General features: G+C 33.3%; 1 protein-coding gene and 1 long non-coding RNA gene across 2 annotated transcripts in view; one reads left to right on the forward strand and one right to left on the reverse strand.

The window, feature by feature from the left end:
• The window catches only part of LOC107665085 (RNA-binding motif, single-stranded-interacting protein 3-like), a 42,717-nt gene extending 36,949 nt beyond the window's left edge, over nucleotides 1-5,768 (reverse strand). The window contains exons 1-2 of the mRNA XM_016455839.1: nucleotides 5,727-5,768; nucleotides 3,534-3,807 (exon numbers count right to left, since the gene is read on the reverse strand). Of these exons, the coding sequence (XP_016311325.1) occupies nucleotides 3,534-3,608 (75 nt within the window). The 5' untranslated portion in view covers nucleotides 3,609-3,807; nucleotides 5,727-5,768. The remainder of the gene's footprint in view (nucleotides 1-3,533; nucleotides 3,808-5,726) is intronic.
• A 7,132-nt stretch (nucleotides 5,769-12,900) lies between these two features.
• On the forward strand, nucleotides 12,901-13,536 carry LOC107665089 (uncharacterized). The gene is made up of 2 exons (XR_001631517.1): nucleotides 12,901-12,939; nucleotides 12,970-13,536. It is a non-coding gene; the product is annotated as an uncharacterized LOC107665089 (long non-coding RNA).
• The last annotated feature ends 5,373 nt before the right edge of the window (nucleotides 13,537-18,909 follow it).

Below are 18,909 nucleotides of genomic sequence, written 5' to 3' on the forward strand. Positions count from 1 at the left end.
ACTCACTCACACACACACACTCACTCACACACACACATTTCTAATATCCATTTACTTAAAGTTTTTCATTTAATATTTACATTTTATATAAATAATACTATGATATAAATATTATAAATTTTTTTTTGCAATGAATTGAAACAAGTTTGAGTTGAAGTACTAAAATTGCTGAAAAGTTTAAATCAAAATAAAACAAACTATTTTTACAAAAATGTTTTTGTTAATTGAAATAAAGTTAAAATAAATATATAAATATTGGATGAAAAACTGAATCCAAATGAAAATTAGAAATGTGGTAACATTTCCAATATGCATTTAGTTAAAGTTTCTACCTAATATTAAAATGTTATATAAATAATAATATAATATAAATTAACAATAATATTTCTGGCAACTAACTGAAATAAGTTGAAGTTGAAATACTACAATTAATAGTTACTAAAATAACTGAAAACAAACTGAAAAATAAAAATGATAAATATTTTTAAAAAGAACTAATAAAAATGGCAAAAGCACATAAAATTAGTAATTAAACTAAAAATGAGAAGTGAAAATATAAAAATAAAAGCCAATTCAAAATATTAATTTCTAAATACATAAAATATATACTATAATAATATGTAAACAATACTAAAATAACACTGGATCTCATCCGTTCTCTCTCAATAAGGGGTGTGAAACTATTTTTAGTGGCTTGTTTTTATTCGGTTTGTCTGGATGGTGACTGTAACTTCCTGAAGAATGAGACTCAATCTGATTGGCTGAGGATGAAGGTCGCTCTGCTAAACACACGTCCTTTGTGTCCCTCATTAGCATATGCATATATAATGACTTAATAACTGATGCCATCTTTTACTAGGCTGTTTTATTACAGGAATATTTTTAGCCTGATCCCAGACCAGTGACCGACGTCTCCTCGCTCTATTAGGACATTAATACATGATGTCTGAAGGACAGTAAATGACTCCTTATTTTATAGCACTTTTTAATCTCATTCCTGTGATTTAATGCTGTAAAAGTTTGGGGTTAGTAAAACTTTGTTGTTATTTTTATTCAACAAGGATGCATTAAATTGATCAAAAGTGACAGTAAAGATATAAAAATATCACCAACCCCAAACTTCCGAACAGCAGTTTATAAAAATATTTATATTAAAAGAAGTCACAGTAAAGCACCATAGCAGACAAATTAATCTGTGTGTGTGTGTGTGTGTGTGTGTGTGTGTGAGTGTGTGTGTGTGTGTGAGTCTTGAAGGTCATCAGGCTAGAGTGTGTGTGTGTGTGTGTGTGTGTGTGTGTGTGTGTACAGGCTGTCAGAGGTCACTGACCAAACTCTGATATCAAAGTTAGATGTCACAGATGTGTTAATGTTTCATTTGAGTTTGGTCTCAGAGGAGAATCATGGGAAATCACAGCTAACGTTCGCAGTGCTGCCGCCCTCTATTGATCAGATATTAAAGGTCAGTGTTCAGTGTCACAGTTTCTGCGTTTGACTGAATGTTCAGAGACGCTGGATGAATTTATAACAATCTTAAACACACAAACAGAATGAAGAAGAATCTGCACATGATACCAGGGTATTACCTTACTATATGAATATGCCAGTCATTTAATACTATGATATATATATCCAAGTACTATAGTATGACCATGGTACTTTTGTGAAACGATCATGTGACTTTCCCTTGTTCAGCTGACAAACGTCATCTCGTAACATCTGCTGTGTGTTTATAGGCCGTGTTTAACAGCACACAGATGTGCAGTATTTCATATGTGCATCATTAAAACCTCTTCAGGAACATGAGCAAAAATACGCTCACACACACACACACACACACACACACACACACACACACACACACACAGAGAGAGAGAGAGGGGGTGTGTGTCTACTGAACCATATTTTGGGGACACATTTATTCCCTAAAATGAGAAAATGAGGGTAAACCTGACAAAACTTCCATTTAGGGATGTCCTCATTTGTAAAAAAAACAAACAAAAAAAAACAGTATAAAATGTAAATAAATATTTATAAATAAATTCATATATTTTAGAAAACCTTTTGGGGACATCTTCAAATGTAAACACAGTACAAAAATAAAGTAATATATATTTATAAATGAATTTAAATATTGATAAAATCTTTTGGGTATGCCCTAATTTGTAAAAACAGCACTAAAAAAAAGCGAATAAATATATATTTATAAATAAATTTATATATTTTATAAAAACTTTTCTGTATGTCTTCATTTGTAAAAAGAGTATAAAAAGAAGATAAATATTTACAAATACATTTATATATTTTATAAAATCTTTTCTGGACATCCTCATCTGTAAAAAAACAACAACAAAAAAAAAAATTAAATATTCAAAGATAAATTGATATTTATAAAACCTTTTGAGACTATCCTCATTTACAAAAATAATATAAAAATACAGATTTACAGTAAATACGTTTTTTTAAATTGTAAAAAACGCTAAACGTTTTCTGTTAGGGTTAGGTCATAGTGTTTGTAACTAGCTGTGTATAAAAACAATAGAAGTCTCTGCAATGTCCACATTTAGAGCACTGAGTAAACATGCATGTGATGCTCTACTTACCCTGACACTGTGTCTCACTGAGCAAGAGTTATGAGGTGTGTGTTTGTTTGTGTGTGTGTGTGTTAAAATAAAAAAAGAAACTGAAATACCTCAAACACTGAAGTCAATTTATGTTTATTTGCATTTATTTGAATAAATAAACTATTGTTCATAGTTGAATTGACACTGTCATTGAACTGAATCAACAAAATAAACTACACTGAGTTGAATAATGACACTGTTGTCTTCTGTAGAGCCGCTTTACAGCTGAAACTGAAATCGTTTCAGAATTGAATTTTGAAACACTGACACTCTTATTGAAGTAAAGTGAATCAACATAACTAAATTGAGTTGCATAATGACACTACTGTCTTCTATAGAGGTGCTTTATTGTAAATGTTATTAGTTTCATAATTGATTAACTTTGCAACATTGACACTTATTGAACTAAATTGAATAAACATTGGTTTTTCAACTAAATGACACTTGCCTTTTTTTAAAGCTGCTTTATAGTTGATTTTGAATTTGTTTCATAATTGATGAATTTTCCAACATTGACACCGTCACTGAACTGAATTAAATCAACATCAAATTGAGCTGAATTACAACACCATTGTGTTTTGTAGAGCTGCTTTAGAGACTAAATTTGTTTCATAATTGAACTTTGCACCAGTGACAGCTCTTGAACTGAACTGAATCATCATGGAACTGAATTGCTTTACTGAATTTTGCAACATTGACAGTTGGAGTTAATGTTGAACTAAATTGAACTGAATGAGACTATTATCTTCTGTTGAGCAACTTTAAAACTGAACTTGTTTTATAATTGATTAATTTAGCAACATTGACACTGCACTGAATCAATGTAGTAATGTAATGTGAATCAACTCGTCCTAATAGTATCAAGTCAATCAATCCATCACTATCAGAGAGAGACTGAGCTGAAGACAGTACCTTGCTGTGAGCGTAGGACGGATAGTAGCAGGTGTAGTGCGGGAACATCTGGTGCTGCTCCAGTGTTTTTCCCATGAAGCTGCAGTCTGGAGTCCGGAGCGGAGTGCTAGATGAGTCCCTGATGGATGAGTGTGATGGTGATGATAATCCAGCACAGATGCGGAGCAGTGAGGAGAAGACAGGTGACGGTCCTGTATCCGTGTGAGCGAGAGAGCATGTGCTCCGTGTGCTTCCTGCTCCAATAACAGCGTCTGACTCTGGTTCAGGGGCTCGACTGGAGAGAGAGAGAGAGAGAGAGAGAGAGAGAGAGAGAGAGAGAGAGAGCAGGGGTTTGGTCCCTCTACTGGTGATAAATGAACCAATGAAGCTTCAATTAAACTGGCTGTATCTCAAAACCAAACTAGACAGCATTTTTGGGCATTATACTTTTGCATGCATTTGTTTAGCAGACACTGGCTACGTTTAAACATGCAACCTTCATGTAAACACCTCAATCGATCCGACTGGAATTTCCATCAAACCATTAAATCGTTTTCGTTAACTGAGACACAGCTGGAATAAGGTAAAATTTAATTATAAGACAAAAACTTAAATGAAAATTAGAAATGTTGCCTTTTAGTAATAAAAAGTTTTAGTTAAAGGAATACTCCACCCCAAAATGAAAATTGTGTCATTAATCACTTACTCCCATGTCGTTCCAAACCCGTATAAGCTTCGTTCATCTTCGGACCACAATTTAAGATATTTTGGATGAAGGAGGCTTGTGACTGTCCCATTGACTGCCAAGTAACTTACACTGTCAAGGTCCAGAAAATTATGAAAGCATCGTCAGAATAGTCCATCTGCCATCAGTGGTTCAACCGTAACGTTATGAAGTGACGAGAATACTTTTTGTACGCGAAGAAAACAAAAATAACGACTTTATTCAACAATTCGTCACCTCTATGTCTGTTCGCATCACCGTAGCGCCATTTTGGAGAATATGAGACAAACGCAAGCAGCGTACGCCCTTCTGTGTCAGCCGTGACACAAGGATACATTTTCTACGTGTATTTAAGCTTTGATTTGAATGAAAACAGCGCATCCTTGTGGCGTGGCTGACACAGAAGCGCGTAAGCTGCTTGCATTCAGTGGATATTCTCCAAAATGGCGCTACGCAAAAAGTATTCTCGTCGCTTCATAACGTTACGGTTGAACCACTGATGGCAGATGGACTATTCTGACGATGCTTTTCATACTTTTCTGGACCTTGACAGTGTAAGTTACTTGGCAGTCAATGGGACAGTCACAAGCCTCCCGGTTTTCATCCAAAATATCTTAAATTGTGTTCCGAAGATGAACGAAGATTTTACGGGTGTGGAACGACATGGGTGTACGTGATTAATGACAACATTTTCATTTTGGGGTGGAGTATCCCTTTAATATATTAAAATTAAAACCAAAATAAAGCTAACTAAAAAAAGTTTATTAAAACTAATAAACATGACAAAATTTAACTTAAATGAAAATTAGAAATGTTGCCATGGCAACTAAATAAAAAAATATGTTTAAGTACTAAAATTAATAAAACTAAAATGGAAATAAATATAAAAAAAGCTAAAACTAATAAAAATTACAAAAGCAAGGTTGTTGAATCTCAATCAGATTGTATAAATATAAAATATATAATGATAAATATAAAGCTAAATAGAAACAATAAAATACTAAAACTAAGGAAAATGACAAAAGCACATAGAATTACTGGAACTTACACTAAAATTAAAATGAATGCTGAAAATATAAAAAAATAAATAAATTCAAAATTAAAACTGAAACTGAAATAAATATAATGCAAAACAGAAATACAAAAAAAACTAACTAAAAATAAAAAACAAACTAAAATAAAAATGAAAACTGAAAATATAAAAAAGCCAATTTAAAATATTAATAAATACTATATAACAAAAATCGGATTGGATTCATTTGGACAGTGCATGTAGACATTTCTAGTGTTCTTCAAAGAGCCTTTAAATGAGACGCGTGCTCGTTTTATTAAAGCTACATGTTGATTTTATTAATTGTGCTAGTGAATTAGCTGATGAAAACCATAAAAACATCTTCAGACACACCCTTTCATAAGCCAGGAGGAAATTAACTGCTTAAATTAGACTCAAATCACCTTCTTAATTAAGTGATGAGCTCTGAGTCACTCACCTCAGTGCACATGTCTTGAGATGATCTTGATTTGTGTGGATGTTCTCCACAGCAGAGCCTCGTTTGCTTTATGAATGTTTGATTGCAGAAGAATGGCTGAGCTTCTTCTGTGAGGACCCGTCCATCAGGACAGACAAAGACAAATGCTTTCTTAAAAAAATGTTTTTTTTTTCATAGTGTGAAGAACATTTGAATAATCTAATAATTTAATAACGCGCAAAGAAAAGATTACATGGATGTTATAGGCTCTTCGTGGAACCATAGATGCCAGTAAAGAAGCCTTATTTTATTAATTTTATGTATTTATCCCTTGTTCTTGTGTTGAGAACTATCAGATATTTTAGATAAAATATTATCTTAATTTTTTATGCTTTAAACATCAAAACTATGAATTCCCCTGTTAATATTTTCTAAATTTTACTGTTGATGTCCTTCACAAAGTTCAATTATTAAGCAAACATTTTTCTTTCATTTCAAAGGCGGCACACTTAAGGTGAATACAAAACAAAATCTGATGTAATATTTAGTTACAGTCTCCAGAGGTGGACGATCACATGAAGGTTACGCATCTACATTCACTGCATTTATATCGAACAGAAACAGTACTTTATTCAGGCCAGATGTTGTATGCTATTGGAGAACAGTGCCATTGTATGTAAATGTGGAGACAAAAGCTGAAGCATGTGGAGCTGTGACACACAAACACACACTCAGCTCTTGTTTTGAAGATCCAGTCAGATATGACAGTGAAAAAGAGAGGAGACCTGATGGAAATAGAGCAGAACGGATCCATCTCTCCTCCTCTGTGTCTCTGTTCGCTGTGTGTCTGTGTGTGTGTGTGTGAGAGTTTCCCATGAGACTTTACCAACAAATCAGGTGCTGTTTAACTCCAGGTGTGTTTAATTTCCCTGCTGGACTAAAGCTGCGGTTAAACTCGGCCTGAGCTCCATTTACTCCCAGTCATGTGCGCGTGAACGCAAACAAGCAGAAACACAAACACATGCAAAGAATTTTCATCTTTACTGTGTACACTGAAAAAAATGTACTAATTTTTTGAAGGTAAGTGGTTGCAATCAATTTATTTTAGCTACATTTAAATAAAAAAATTTAGCTGACTAACTTTCAGCAAAATTTGTTTATTTAAATGTAGCTAAAATAAATTGATTGCAACCACTTACCTTCAAAAAATTAGTACATTTTTTTCAGTGTACACAGTAAAGATGAAAATTCTTTGCATGTGTTTGTGTTTCTGCTTGTTTGCGTTCACGCGCACATGACTGGGAGTAAATGGAGCTCAGGCCGAGTTTAACCGCAGCTTTAGTCCAGCAGGGAAATTAAACACACCTGGAGTTAAACAGCACCCGCACAGGGTTTTTATAGTTAACTAAAACAAAAAATAAAACCATTAAAAAATGACTAAAATAATTACATGTAAAAATAACAAAAAATAACTAATTAAAATAAATTTACAAAATATCATTATAATTAAAAGAAAATATTTAAAAAATATACATTAACTGAAATTTTAAAAGTCACCTTATTTTATTTCATCTAGTTGCAGAAGTAACATTCCCCATTTTCATTTAGTTTTATTTTGAGTACTAAAATGTGACCCTGGACCACAAAACCTGAAATTGAGATTTATACATAAATTAGCTTTCCATTGATGTCTGGTTTGCTAGGATAGGAGAATATTTGGCTGAGATACAACTATTTGAAAATCTGGAATCTGAGGATGCAAAAAAATATAAATATTGTGAAAATCGCCTTTAAAGTTGTTCAAATGAAGTTCTTAGCAATGCATATTACTAATCAAACATTAAGTTTTGATATATTTACAGTAGAAAATTTACAAAATATCTTCATGGAATTAATCATGGAATTTACTTAATATCCTAATGATTTTTGGCATAAAAGAAAGATTGATAATTTTGACCCATACAATGTATTTTTGCCCATTGCTACAAATATACCCCAGCGATAAAATGAAATAAAATAAAACTAATAAAAAAATTATAAAATGATATAGACATTAAAAACATAAATAAAATGAACTAAAATGACAAAAACACAACACAATTACTATAAAGCTAACATTAAAGTGAAAACAGAAAATATAAAAATAAAATTAATTTCAACAAAAACTACAGTAGTATATCAATGAAACACTGGTAGCGAAGTCTGGTGAACGCTGACCTTTGAATTCGTCGAGTAAAAAGGATCTAAACGTCACAGATTGAGTCGTGTGTCAGTAAAAAGACCAAAACAAACTTCAAAATGGACTGAAGTGCTGCGATTAGGCGGGACACAGTCTAGAATATCCTAATGCAGGGATGAATTTAACTATGAAGGGCCACAAATCAAACTTGATTTAGGGCCGTGGGCTGAAAATAAAACTGCTTTACGTATATCAAACTATATTATATTAAAATGCACATTTTAAAAAAATCAATTTCATTTATATTCTCATATATATCAATGCAACTCCAGCAGATCTTCATTCATCCGGAGCCACAGAGCCACGTTGTGTTCTGAGGAAGAAGGTAATCATATGCTCATCAAAAATTAATACGGTAAAACGGCATAATGGGGTCTGATATGAAATCTGCAATTACCTCTTATGCTCATATTACAGCAAACAACTGACACACACAGAAACTACATTAGAGAGCTCGTCTCATAGACTTCCATTGTTTTTCTGTCTCCAAACCCTGAACCAGCTCTCTCAGAAACCTGTGCACATCATGTGATTTACATTCAATCATGTGGACCATTTAGGAGCCGATTTGCTGCTCAAGAAACATTTCTGATTATTATCATTGTTGAAAAGAGTTTTTTCTGCTTAATATTTTGTGGAAACCATGATACAATATAGTACGTAAGATAAATAAAAATGATTAATTATTACTTTTATTCAGTAAGGATGCATTAAAGTGATCAAAAGTGGCAGTAAATACATTTATAATGTTACAAAAAAATTATATTTTAATTAAATGCTGTTCCTTTGAGCTTTCTATTCATCTGTGAATCCTAAAAAAATGTAATGCATCACAGATTCCACAAAAATATGAAGCAGCACAACTGTTTTCAACATTGATAATAATCAGAAATGTTTCTTGAGCAGCAAATCAGCATATTAGAATGATTTCTGAAGATCATGTGACACTGAAGACTGGAGTAATGATGCTGAAAATACAGCTGCGCATCACAGAAATAAATTACAGTTTAACAGATATTCACATAGAAAACAGTTATTCTAAACTGTAATAATATTTCAAAATTTTTACTGTACTTACTGTATTTTTGGTCGAATAAATGCAGCCTTGGTGAGCAGAAGAGACTTCTTTCAAAAACTTTAAAAAACAATTATTTTAAACTTTTGATCATTAGTGTATATAGAATGTTTCAGAAAATATTAAGATATAATGAAATATAATTAATTTTAAATAAAAAATATAAATCCCTTCTATTAAATCATTTTAATAGAATAAGTCATTTTATAAGTCATTTTTAAAAAAGTTAAAAAGCGATTTTAATTCAACATTTCACTTTTAGTGAGAACATTTGACTCTCAGGTAAAGACAGACCTAGCATTCTTGGCGTGTATGTGTTTTGGAAGCTGCATCTTTATTCTGAAAGCACTTCTGTTGATCTGAGGATGATGATGATGATGAAGAAACACTTATCCCATTTATACTGCTTCACTCCTGTAGATGAAGCTGAACTGCTTTCATACCTGAAACTAAAAGAAATCACAATATAAACTTCAAACAAACCAAACGCTCTAATTATAGCAAATAAAAGCCTCCGTCTCCTCATTAAAGGCCTCTTCCTCATTTTTTTCTCAGATGTGGATCATTCTCATCCCTCCGGTTCACTCGTGTCCATCTCCGCCACTCCAGATGGTGAATTACATGATGGAGAGGCAAGTGAACAGCCTTGTGGGAAATGGTGCAGACATGCTGTCCAATGTGTGCCATCCCTCCATCACTCCTAATAAACCACTGAGCCGGGGGTTCTGGGTAATTGAGCTACTCACAACACTGAGGGCCGTGTCAGACAAACACACAAATCAAGAGTGATGGGGTCCTGACACACCACAGGCCTTTAAATACACACACACACAGACACACACACGCACGCACACACACACACACACACACACACACTCACACACACACACACACACACACACACACAGAGCTGGTGAGTTTGTTTACAGAGCAGAAAAACCTTTTTCCCTGAATAAACGCTCGGATTCAGACTCACAATCCAGCATTCACAATCCTCACACACACACATCTATCGTGAACCATAAACACAACACACTCATATTCACCTGAGATGAGCAATGGACAAATATTCAATCTTGAACAAAAAAAAAAACTGAACACAGTGAAGGTGCAAATGTAAAGCATACAGCTAAACAGATTTAAACATTACCCATAATTCCTGACATGAACAGAAAGATACAGCTGTAGGAGGAGAATTTACTTTTATGCATTTGGAAGATGGTTTTAACTAAAGAGACTTGCATTCATGGTGTACATCTGATTAGTTTATGCACTCCCTGGGAATCAAATCCATGACCTCGGTGTTGCAAGCGCCATCATCTACTGTTTGAACTACAGGAAAAACAGAAAAAATAATATGATGACACAATATTTTGATGACCCAATTATTAATTAAATCATAAAAATGTAAAAATAAATAAAGAATGAAATAAATACATTTTAACTAAAACAACCAAAATAAAACAATTAGCAAAAACATTATTTGAAATCAATCAAAAAAAAAAAAACATTTAAGAAAAAAGCATATTTTATTTGAAATAAAATAAATACATAAAAAATGTAATGAATAACAAATATGAACATTTTGAAAAAATTAAAATAAATACATAATTTTAAAAGAACAACAAACAAAATAAAACAGTTATCAAAAAGTATGAAATTCAAAATAAGATACAAAAAAAATATATATATATATATAAAAAACATCAAAATAAAACAATTAAAAATATTAAATATTTTATTTGAAAGTAAAAACAAAACAATTACTAAAAATGTGAAATACTTAAAATTAAAACAAATAAATGAATAAAAACACATTAAAATAAATGTTCCAAAAAACATTTTGAATTAAAATATAAATATAATAAAATTGAAAATTTGATTTATTGAAAAAAAAAAAAGATTTCTGAAAAATATGAAATATTTGAAAAAAAAATAAAATAAAACACTTACTAAAACATCAGAATCTTTTATTTGGAATAAATTAAAATGAAAATAAATACATAATTTTAAAATAATCAAAATAAAACACTTTCTTAAGGTGCATCCCAATTTGGTTGAGTGCATAGAGCATAAGTACATAGTGTATAAGTGTATAGTGCATCATTTGCGACGCAGCTTTAGTAAGATCAATTATTTTATTTGTTTAGCTGCATGTCATGTGACCATTAACTGACATCAGAGAACCGTGAACATGCAAATTGGTTGCCAAATAATTGAAATATTAAGCCAAAATCTCAAAGTGACTTCAAGTAAATATTGTAGCTGACAGGGATTTGGCTGACGAAAACATTTGGGAACCGCTGATCTAGTACATACTCAGAAATATGTACTACAGTGTGCATTAGAACCATGTGAACACTTATTCTCATTCTGTGTTCGTGTTGTCGTGTTTTGAAACTACAGTTTGCACGCTGCATTCAGGGACACAAATGCACTCCATAATGCACGGGGAAACGGAGCCGTTTCCATGGTAATTACCCAACCACCCGAGGCGCTGCTTCCTGATCTCTGCTGGATCTCATTTCTCTCTGTCTGTTTCCTCTTTTCGGTCTATTTCCTCCCGTCTTCCCTACGGTCACTGTGTGTGTGAGATCTGAATAATCACGATGTTCTTGTTTATATTTATGCATTTGGCAGATGATAGAGAAGTTAAAAATCAAACTTTCTCTGTCTCGGTTTCTCTTTCCGCCGCTCGTATCTCAGGTGGTGTGAAAGTGAGGTGTCATTTAAAACTGCTGACTTCCTTAAACCTGGAAACCGTGAAATTACCAGAATCTGTCCCTCCTCATCAGCTGGTCACCGTGACGACGGGCGTCTCTGACAGACTGACCCGGAGACAGACTCAATAGCTGTGTCCCCATTCGAAGGCTGGATCCATCGAAGGTTGCAGACTTTAAAGGCCACGCCTTCGAAGAGGGTGAAGGTCTGACCGAGCGCTGTGAAATGGGACGGTCCTACGAAGGATTGGTCTTGTCGCCTAGCAACGGTGATATTAAACTGTCTGAAAACTAAACACCACCTGTATAAATATGCACAACCTTCTAAATATGCTCACCGTGGTCCATTTATGTACATAATAAGTATTAACCATCTATAAAATCGCATCTCAGTAAGATTTCGAGGCTGCGTTTGAAGGAGCCTCGAACTGGAACAGCCTTCGTCGAGCCGCAATCGTCTTTGAATGCATCCTTCGAAGAACGCAGCCTTTGATTTGGGACGCAGCTCATGTCTGATCAGCACACAACCAGATTCAGGGTTAGTATTGTTAAAGGGGTGGTTGATTGCGATTTCACTTTTTTAACGTTAGTTAGTGTGTAATGTTGCTGTTTGAGCATAAACAATATCTGCAAAGTTACTAAGCTGAAAGTTCAATGCAAACGGAGATATCGTCTTTTAAAATTCTGGCGGTTTAATGCCTACAAAAACGGCTGGTAGGGACTACAACGAGTTACTTCCCGGGTTCGTGACATCACAAACCCAGATAAACCCCGCCCCTGGGAAAAGGCAGCAAAAGGGGCGAGGCCATGCTGACCTGCTTTAGAGAAGAGGAAGAGAAAACTAGAGGTGCACGTAAAAATCTATTCATAGCTATATGAATCATGATTCTGTTTTCTAACGATTCCAATGGATTCACAAGATTCAAAATCAATGTTCTAAAGCAACGGTTCTTAATACTGTTCCTCGCGTCCGCAGCTCTACACACGCTCTGCCTCTCTCTCTCTCTCTCGCTCTCTCTCTCTCTCTCTCTCTCTCTGTCTGTTTGCGCATGTGCGAGTAAGTGGGAGGAACGTTGAGTGCGGAGTGTGTGAGCAGGAGTGTGAGGTGCTAGTGTTTATTCTTTCTTTCCTTCTTTTTTTCTTTATATATATATTTTTTTGTTGTTTTTGTAATTAGTGGTGAAGTGGTTGAAGTGCTGGGTTCTTTGCTCCCAGTTTTTAAACTGGGAGCATGGCGTTTCCAGGGAAGGAGAGCTTTAGCCACTTAACTAGACGGCATGCGGTCAAAATTGATTCAGTGTTTGGAGTGGAGGAATGTAGTTTGGCTGTAGGTACGTTAATTGGTTGTGAGAATATTTTGTCAGCCTCAAGGATGAATAGTGCCGTTGTTATATTTGTTAAGACGATTGAATTGGCGAATCAACTGGTGGAAACAGGTGTAGAAATTAATGGAATTTTTACTCAGGTGCTTCCCCTTTCAGCCCCGTCGAAACGTGTAACGTTATCGAATGTGCCTCCATTTATAACAAATGAGGTTTTGGCGGAAATGCTGTCGCGTTATGGCAAATTAGTTTCGACAATAAAAATGATTGCAATTGGGAGTAAATCTTCCCTGCTGAAACATGTGGTGTCCTTCCGACGCTATGTCTATATGATTTTAAAAGACAACACTGAAGAGTTGGATTTGACTTTAAATTTTAGTCATGAAAGTTTCAATTATGTGATTTATGTCACAACGAATTCAATGAAATGTTTCGGGTGTAAAGAAAATGGACATCTTGTACGTGATTGTCCTAGGAAAGAGGCCCAAACTGATAAAAGGGCTTTTGAGAAGGTAAAAGGGCGCCTCGATAGGTGGAAGTTTCTAGCTCCAAAGATGTCATATAAAGGACGACTTTTGGTTATAACTAATTTAGTTGCCTCTACTCTCTGGCATCGTTTAAGTTGCATAGATCCCCCAGTAGATATTTTATCTAAGATTCAGTCATGTTTAGTGGATTTCTTTTGGGACAAGTTGCACTGGGTACCAAAAAGTGTACTGTACCTTCCTAAAGAAGAAGGAGGGTTTGGTCCTCTGCTTCTCAATCGGGCTCAAACTGATAAGCGATATTGACGACATTGTTTACAATACAACCGGAGCACATGCCGCTGTTTTCATTTAAATTTAACATTTTAATATATTTGTTGTGTGTGTGTTTGTTTTTTTTAAATATGTCTATCGACCTTATTTTTCAACGCGGAAGTAAGTCGTTTTCTGTGAATGTGCCAGACTTCCGGTTCAAAGTGCAGTAAACGGTAAAACTTTTTACACTATAAACCAGTGTGATCATAGTTAAGATAATACATTAAAATAATGTAGTAAACACACCAATTTGCAATATCAAGCAGCAAAACGAGCTGTTTTGTACAGCTAAAAGTAGCTGGAAGAGGATGACGCCGGAAGCCAGACCCATTACATTTACAAATAGCCGCGCCCGCTCTTACGGAAAAAAAAAGGTGGATATAGTTATTATTTTTAAATCTAGTTTTAATTGTAGTTATTTTAGTATCATTGTGTATTATGATTTTATTAATATTTTGAATGAGCTTTAATATTTTCAGTTTTCATTTTAATTTTTGTTAACATTTTAGTCATTTTATTTTTGTTTTATTTCTAGTTTTTTTTATTAATTTGTAGTTTTAGTTATTTATGCAGAGTATTATATATTATTAATATTTTGAAATAGTTAACATTTTTATATTTTGTTTTCATTTGAAGTTTTGTTCATTTAAAACCCTCATCGATCCCTCCCGAACCTATAGCAAAAGTGTCCCTCGCGGGTCAAAATAACCCGAAGGGCAAAAATTACACTAATTTTATTTTTGGTCCAGAAAGCTTATATTGGAACATTTTTTTTTTCAATTTTTTTTATGTAGGTTTTTCTATTATTTTTTGGTGCTTTTTATCATATTTACTTTTTTATTCTGGATATTTTTAAGAAAACATAAGCAAATAAGCAGTTTTTGTACATTATTTCACCAAAAAATAAAAATAAACAAATAAAAATAAAGACACAATTTCAGTCCTATTTCATCAAAAACCAACAGATGGCCTTGGAATTGAGTCACTGAGTGTCTCTGATGCCATCTGGTGGGAAAAATGACATAAAATTGCATTTTATGGTTACAGCCACAAAAATGCAATCCATAGGATCCTATGGAGATTTTTAACTGAGCAAAACAAGTGAAACATGAGAAATTAGATAATCTTAAAGCTTCAGTTTGGTTGTTTATGGATTAAAATATATATTGAAACATTACAAAATCCATATCTTGAAAAAAAAAAAAATCTAAAATAAATAAATAAATAATAATAATACAAATTCTAACTGAATTATAACCTAAACATATGTATATTCATACAATTTCATAAATATGAAATAAATATATAATATATTTTTAAAAATATAAATATGATATAAACTCGGTCTCCACCACATCACTCAAATCTAACTGTGTTAAGTAAAAAAATAAATGGAAAAATGACAGTCATATCCCAGCAGAAACATATATGATATAAACTCATTGGTCTCCACCACATTACTCAAATCTAACTGTGTTAAGTCAAAAAAAATGGAAAAATGACAGTCATATCCCAGCAGAAACATGAAAAATATTACAATGTGTTCTATGAGAGTGTGTGTACCATGTGTGTGTTGGTGCATGTGTGTATGTGAGTTTTTTCTGCATTGGGGTTATTCTGTAGTCTCAGCCCTTCGTTTGGGTATAAATCTTTACTGGATTGTCTCAGATTTTGTATATAAAAAAAAATCAAATGTAATGAAAAATGCAGTTTTCTCGTAAATTCCATTCATTCCTATACGGGTCAAAATGACCCGCGGGGGCTATGCGGGTCAAAATGACCGCGAGGGACACTTTTGTTACTTTTTTTTATTGCACCCATTTAAACGCCTCGAATCCACTCAAAAAATGATTTGTGTATTCCCGGTGCAAGTGTGACAAGAGTTAAGAAATCTTGGACCGGTTACGATCAACACATGGTTTTTAACATTTATTTAAAAAAACCTTTTGGGTCAAAATGACCCTAGGGACGGATGAGGGTTTTAACATGAGTATTTTTCTAATTTTTATTAGTTTTTTTAAATAGAAAATTGATTGAAGTTAAGATTTTCTGTTTTCATTTTTAGTAGTTTTTGTTTGTGAAATTTGCTTGTTTTTTGTTTTTTTAAAGGGATATTTCACCCAAAAATGGAAATTCTGTCATTAATTAGCTACTCACCCTCATGTCCCTCTATAGACAGCAACACAACTGAAACGTTCAAGGCCCAGAAAGGCAGTAAGGACATTGTTAAAATAGTCCATGTATCATCAGTGGTTCAAACATAATGTTATGAAGCTACGAGAATACGTCTTGTGCGCAAAGAAAACAAAAATAACGACTTTATTCAACAATTTCAGTACTGACATGGAAGACAAGAAATCGTTGAATAAAGTGGTTATTTTTGTTTATTTTATTTCAAGCTTTTATGGTTTTAGCTTTAGTATACAGATCGCGACCAGAATAATCTCTTGTGTACTCTATATCAGGCTTTAACGCTGTATAGAAATAAATCTGTTTCCCTCACAATTTAGACACTAAATGACAGAGTAATCCTGAAGGAAACACATTTATGTGCCATTCAGCGCTCGTGTTTTCGCTTGTTTCTGAATCCACGAGCGTCCGGTCAGACGACGGCTGAACAAAGTCAAAGCGGCCTGTCCGGCCCGATCCGCAGCGCTCAGATTAAAATGCCAGCGTGTGGTTGGAGGGTCGTGAGTTAAAGCCTGGCAAAAGACCAAACCAGAGACGACAACATAGTCTGTACCTCATGCGAATTAACTGCATTTAGAGTCACCGCCGTACTCTAAAAATCAGTTTACGATATAAACGCTGCATGTTAATGAGGTCTGCAGGAGTCTTGTGGTGCACAATGGTGCAAATTTAGTGAGGACAACGCTCAAATCATTTAATCCAAACTTTTCCAAAGGCAAAACTGGTGAAATATGCAAATAAAAGGTATGAATATGCATACGGAGGAGTCTTATAAACATGCACAGTGCTTCCTTTAAAATGGAATTAAAATATTTACTATAAAATATATTTAATATATGCATTTAATATATTACTAGTTTCAGAGGCGAAGAAAGTTATTACAATGAAAGATTACCAAAAATAAATAAATAAATACATTTCTTTGGATAATATTAAAAATTATTCACACAAGGACATTATATAAGCAAATAAGCAATAAATAACAACAAAAAAAAGAATAAGAACTTATCAAATATATTATATATATACAAATAGATGTCTAATAATCGTGCAGTGTTTGCTTTAAAATGGAATTAAAAAATTATAAAATATGTTTATTATAAAATATATTATACAACATGTTCTAAAACATATTTACTTATTGTAAAATGTTTTATAAAATATTTAATATATTTATTTTTTATATATTACTCATTTCAGAGAGGCATTTTACGGAAATAAATATGTCTTTGGATAATATCAAAATTATTCACACAAGGACATTGTATAAGCAAATAAACAATAAAAAATTTAAAATTAAAATAAATCATTTAAATAAAATCTTTCTAAAACTTCCTAAACAAATAAAATCTTTCTAAAAAATAAAAACTTTCTAAAAAAAAAGACGAAATTAAATAAGTTTGTCTTTGTAATCGTTCATTAAAATAACTTTCCTTTTCATCTGATGTCAGTGAGGCTGTGCAGGCTATTAGTTACATTAAATGCAAACTAATGTTAGTCTTTCTACAATCTTGTCACTTGTACTGTCGATACACAGTGATTTAATGCATTAAAGAATAATACAAAAATAAAATCAATTAACGCTAGAAATGAAAAAGTGACACGTTGAGACGCGTCGAGATGCGCTGGAGAAAATGACCTTCAACCTCCATGTCCTGGTCAAAAAAAGCTTCCTCGGAAGTGCAGATCCCCCACAATGCACTGCAAACTCACATTCAGAGCTGAAACACACACTTTACACCATCACTTCAATGCCAGGACAAATAGCATGCATGCAATGCTGAATATCTTGTTGCACAAAGAAACCCATTATATTACAGAAGCGAAATGGGCTGAGAACACAGGCGTAATTTGCGGGTGGGACATGTCCCCACCATTTTTTGCCAGTGTTGATATTTTCTCCACCATAATTGAAAATAACTTGCAGAAAGGATGCATTAATAAAGATAGTTAATTGCACAGTTTGTGTATGTGTGATTGTATGAAACCATTTAATCCCACCGGTCTCAATAGTGACCGTAAAAAAGGTTTTCATTTATAAAGCTCTAAAAACCTCACTGACTAATGTTTTAGTGCATTTCCTGCAAATATGGAAAAAATAAAGGGTCTCGATTAAATTTGTGCAGTGTCACATGGTTAGTGCATACTGTCACATGACCAGAGCAGTTTAATTCCAGTTTGCACCGTGAGAAGATGAAGCTCCAAAACGAAAGGCTAGTAAAGTATGTCGACATAAATATATGACACAGATTTTTGGTACACATTATCTTTAAAGTGTCTAGTATTAATATATGAATTCACATATATTCAGTTTTGTTGAGTGTGGTCATAGAATGAGTAAACATGTTGCTGGTCACACAAGTGACCGGTGGGATAACAGTGAATTTAGCTGTACAATATAAATCCAATTGCAGTTGTTAGTGAAGGCTGCACTAAAATGTTGCAATGACAAAATATTGCACTAAATTAAAACTTCAAATGTTACAAATAAGTTACAATACTGATGTTGTAATTAGGGTTGCAAAAAGGTAGAAAATTTTCCAGTAAATTTTGGAAAATATTCCAGAAATTTTGGAAACTTTCCAGGATTTTTTGGAATATTCCAGGGATTTTTGGAAAGTTTCCGGAAATTTTCCACCCCTTTGCAACCCTAGTTGTAATACTGGTAGCACTAAAATAAAAATTGGATGATATATTTTACAATAAAGTAACAATTTTGAAATACGCTGATAGTTGTGTTTCTTTTTTTGTCTTTTATCTCAATATTCTTAACAGTGTTGTATAAGGTTTTTTTATGCATAATAGTAACCCTAGAATGTGATCAAACAGTTTAAAATAGCTGGGCTAAGATATATAAA

The sequence above is a fragment of the Sinocyclocheilus anshuiensis genome, unplaced genomic scaffold (assembly GCF_001515605.1).
Source record: "Sinocyclocheilus anshuiensis isolate Anshui unplaced genomic scaffold, SAMN03320099.WGS_v1.1 scaffold439, whole genome shotgun sequence".
Lineage (NCBI taxonomy): Eukaryota > Metazoa > Chordata > Actinopteri > Cypriniformes > Cyprinidae > Sinocyclocheilus > Sinocyclocheilus anshuiensis.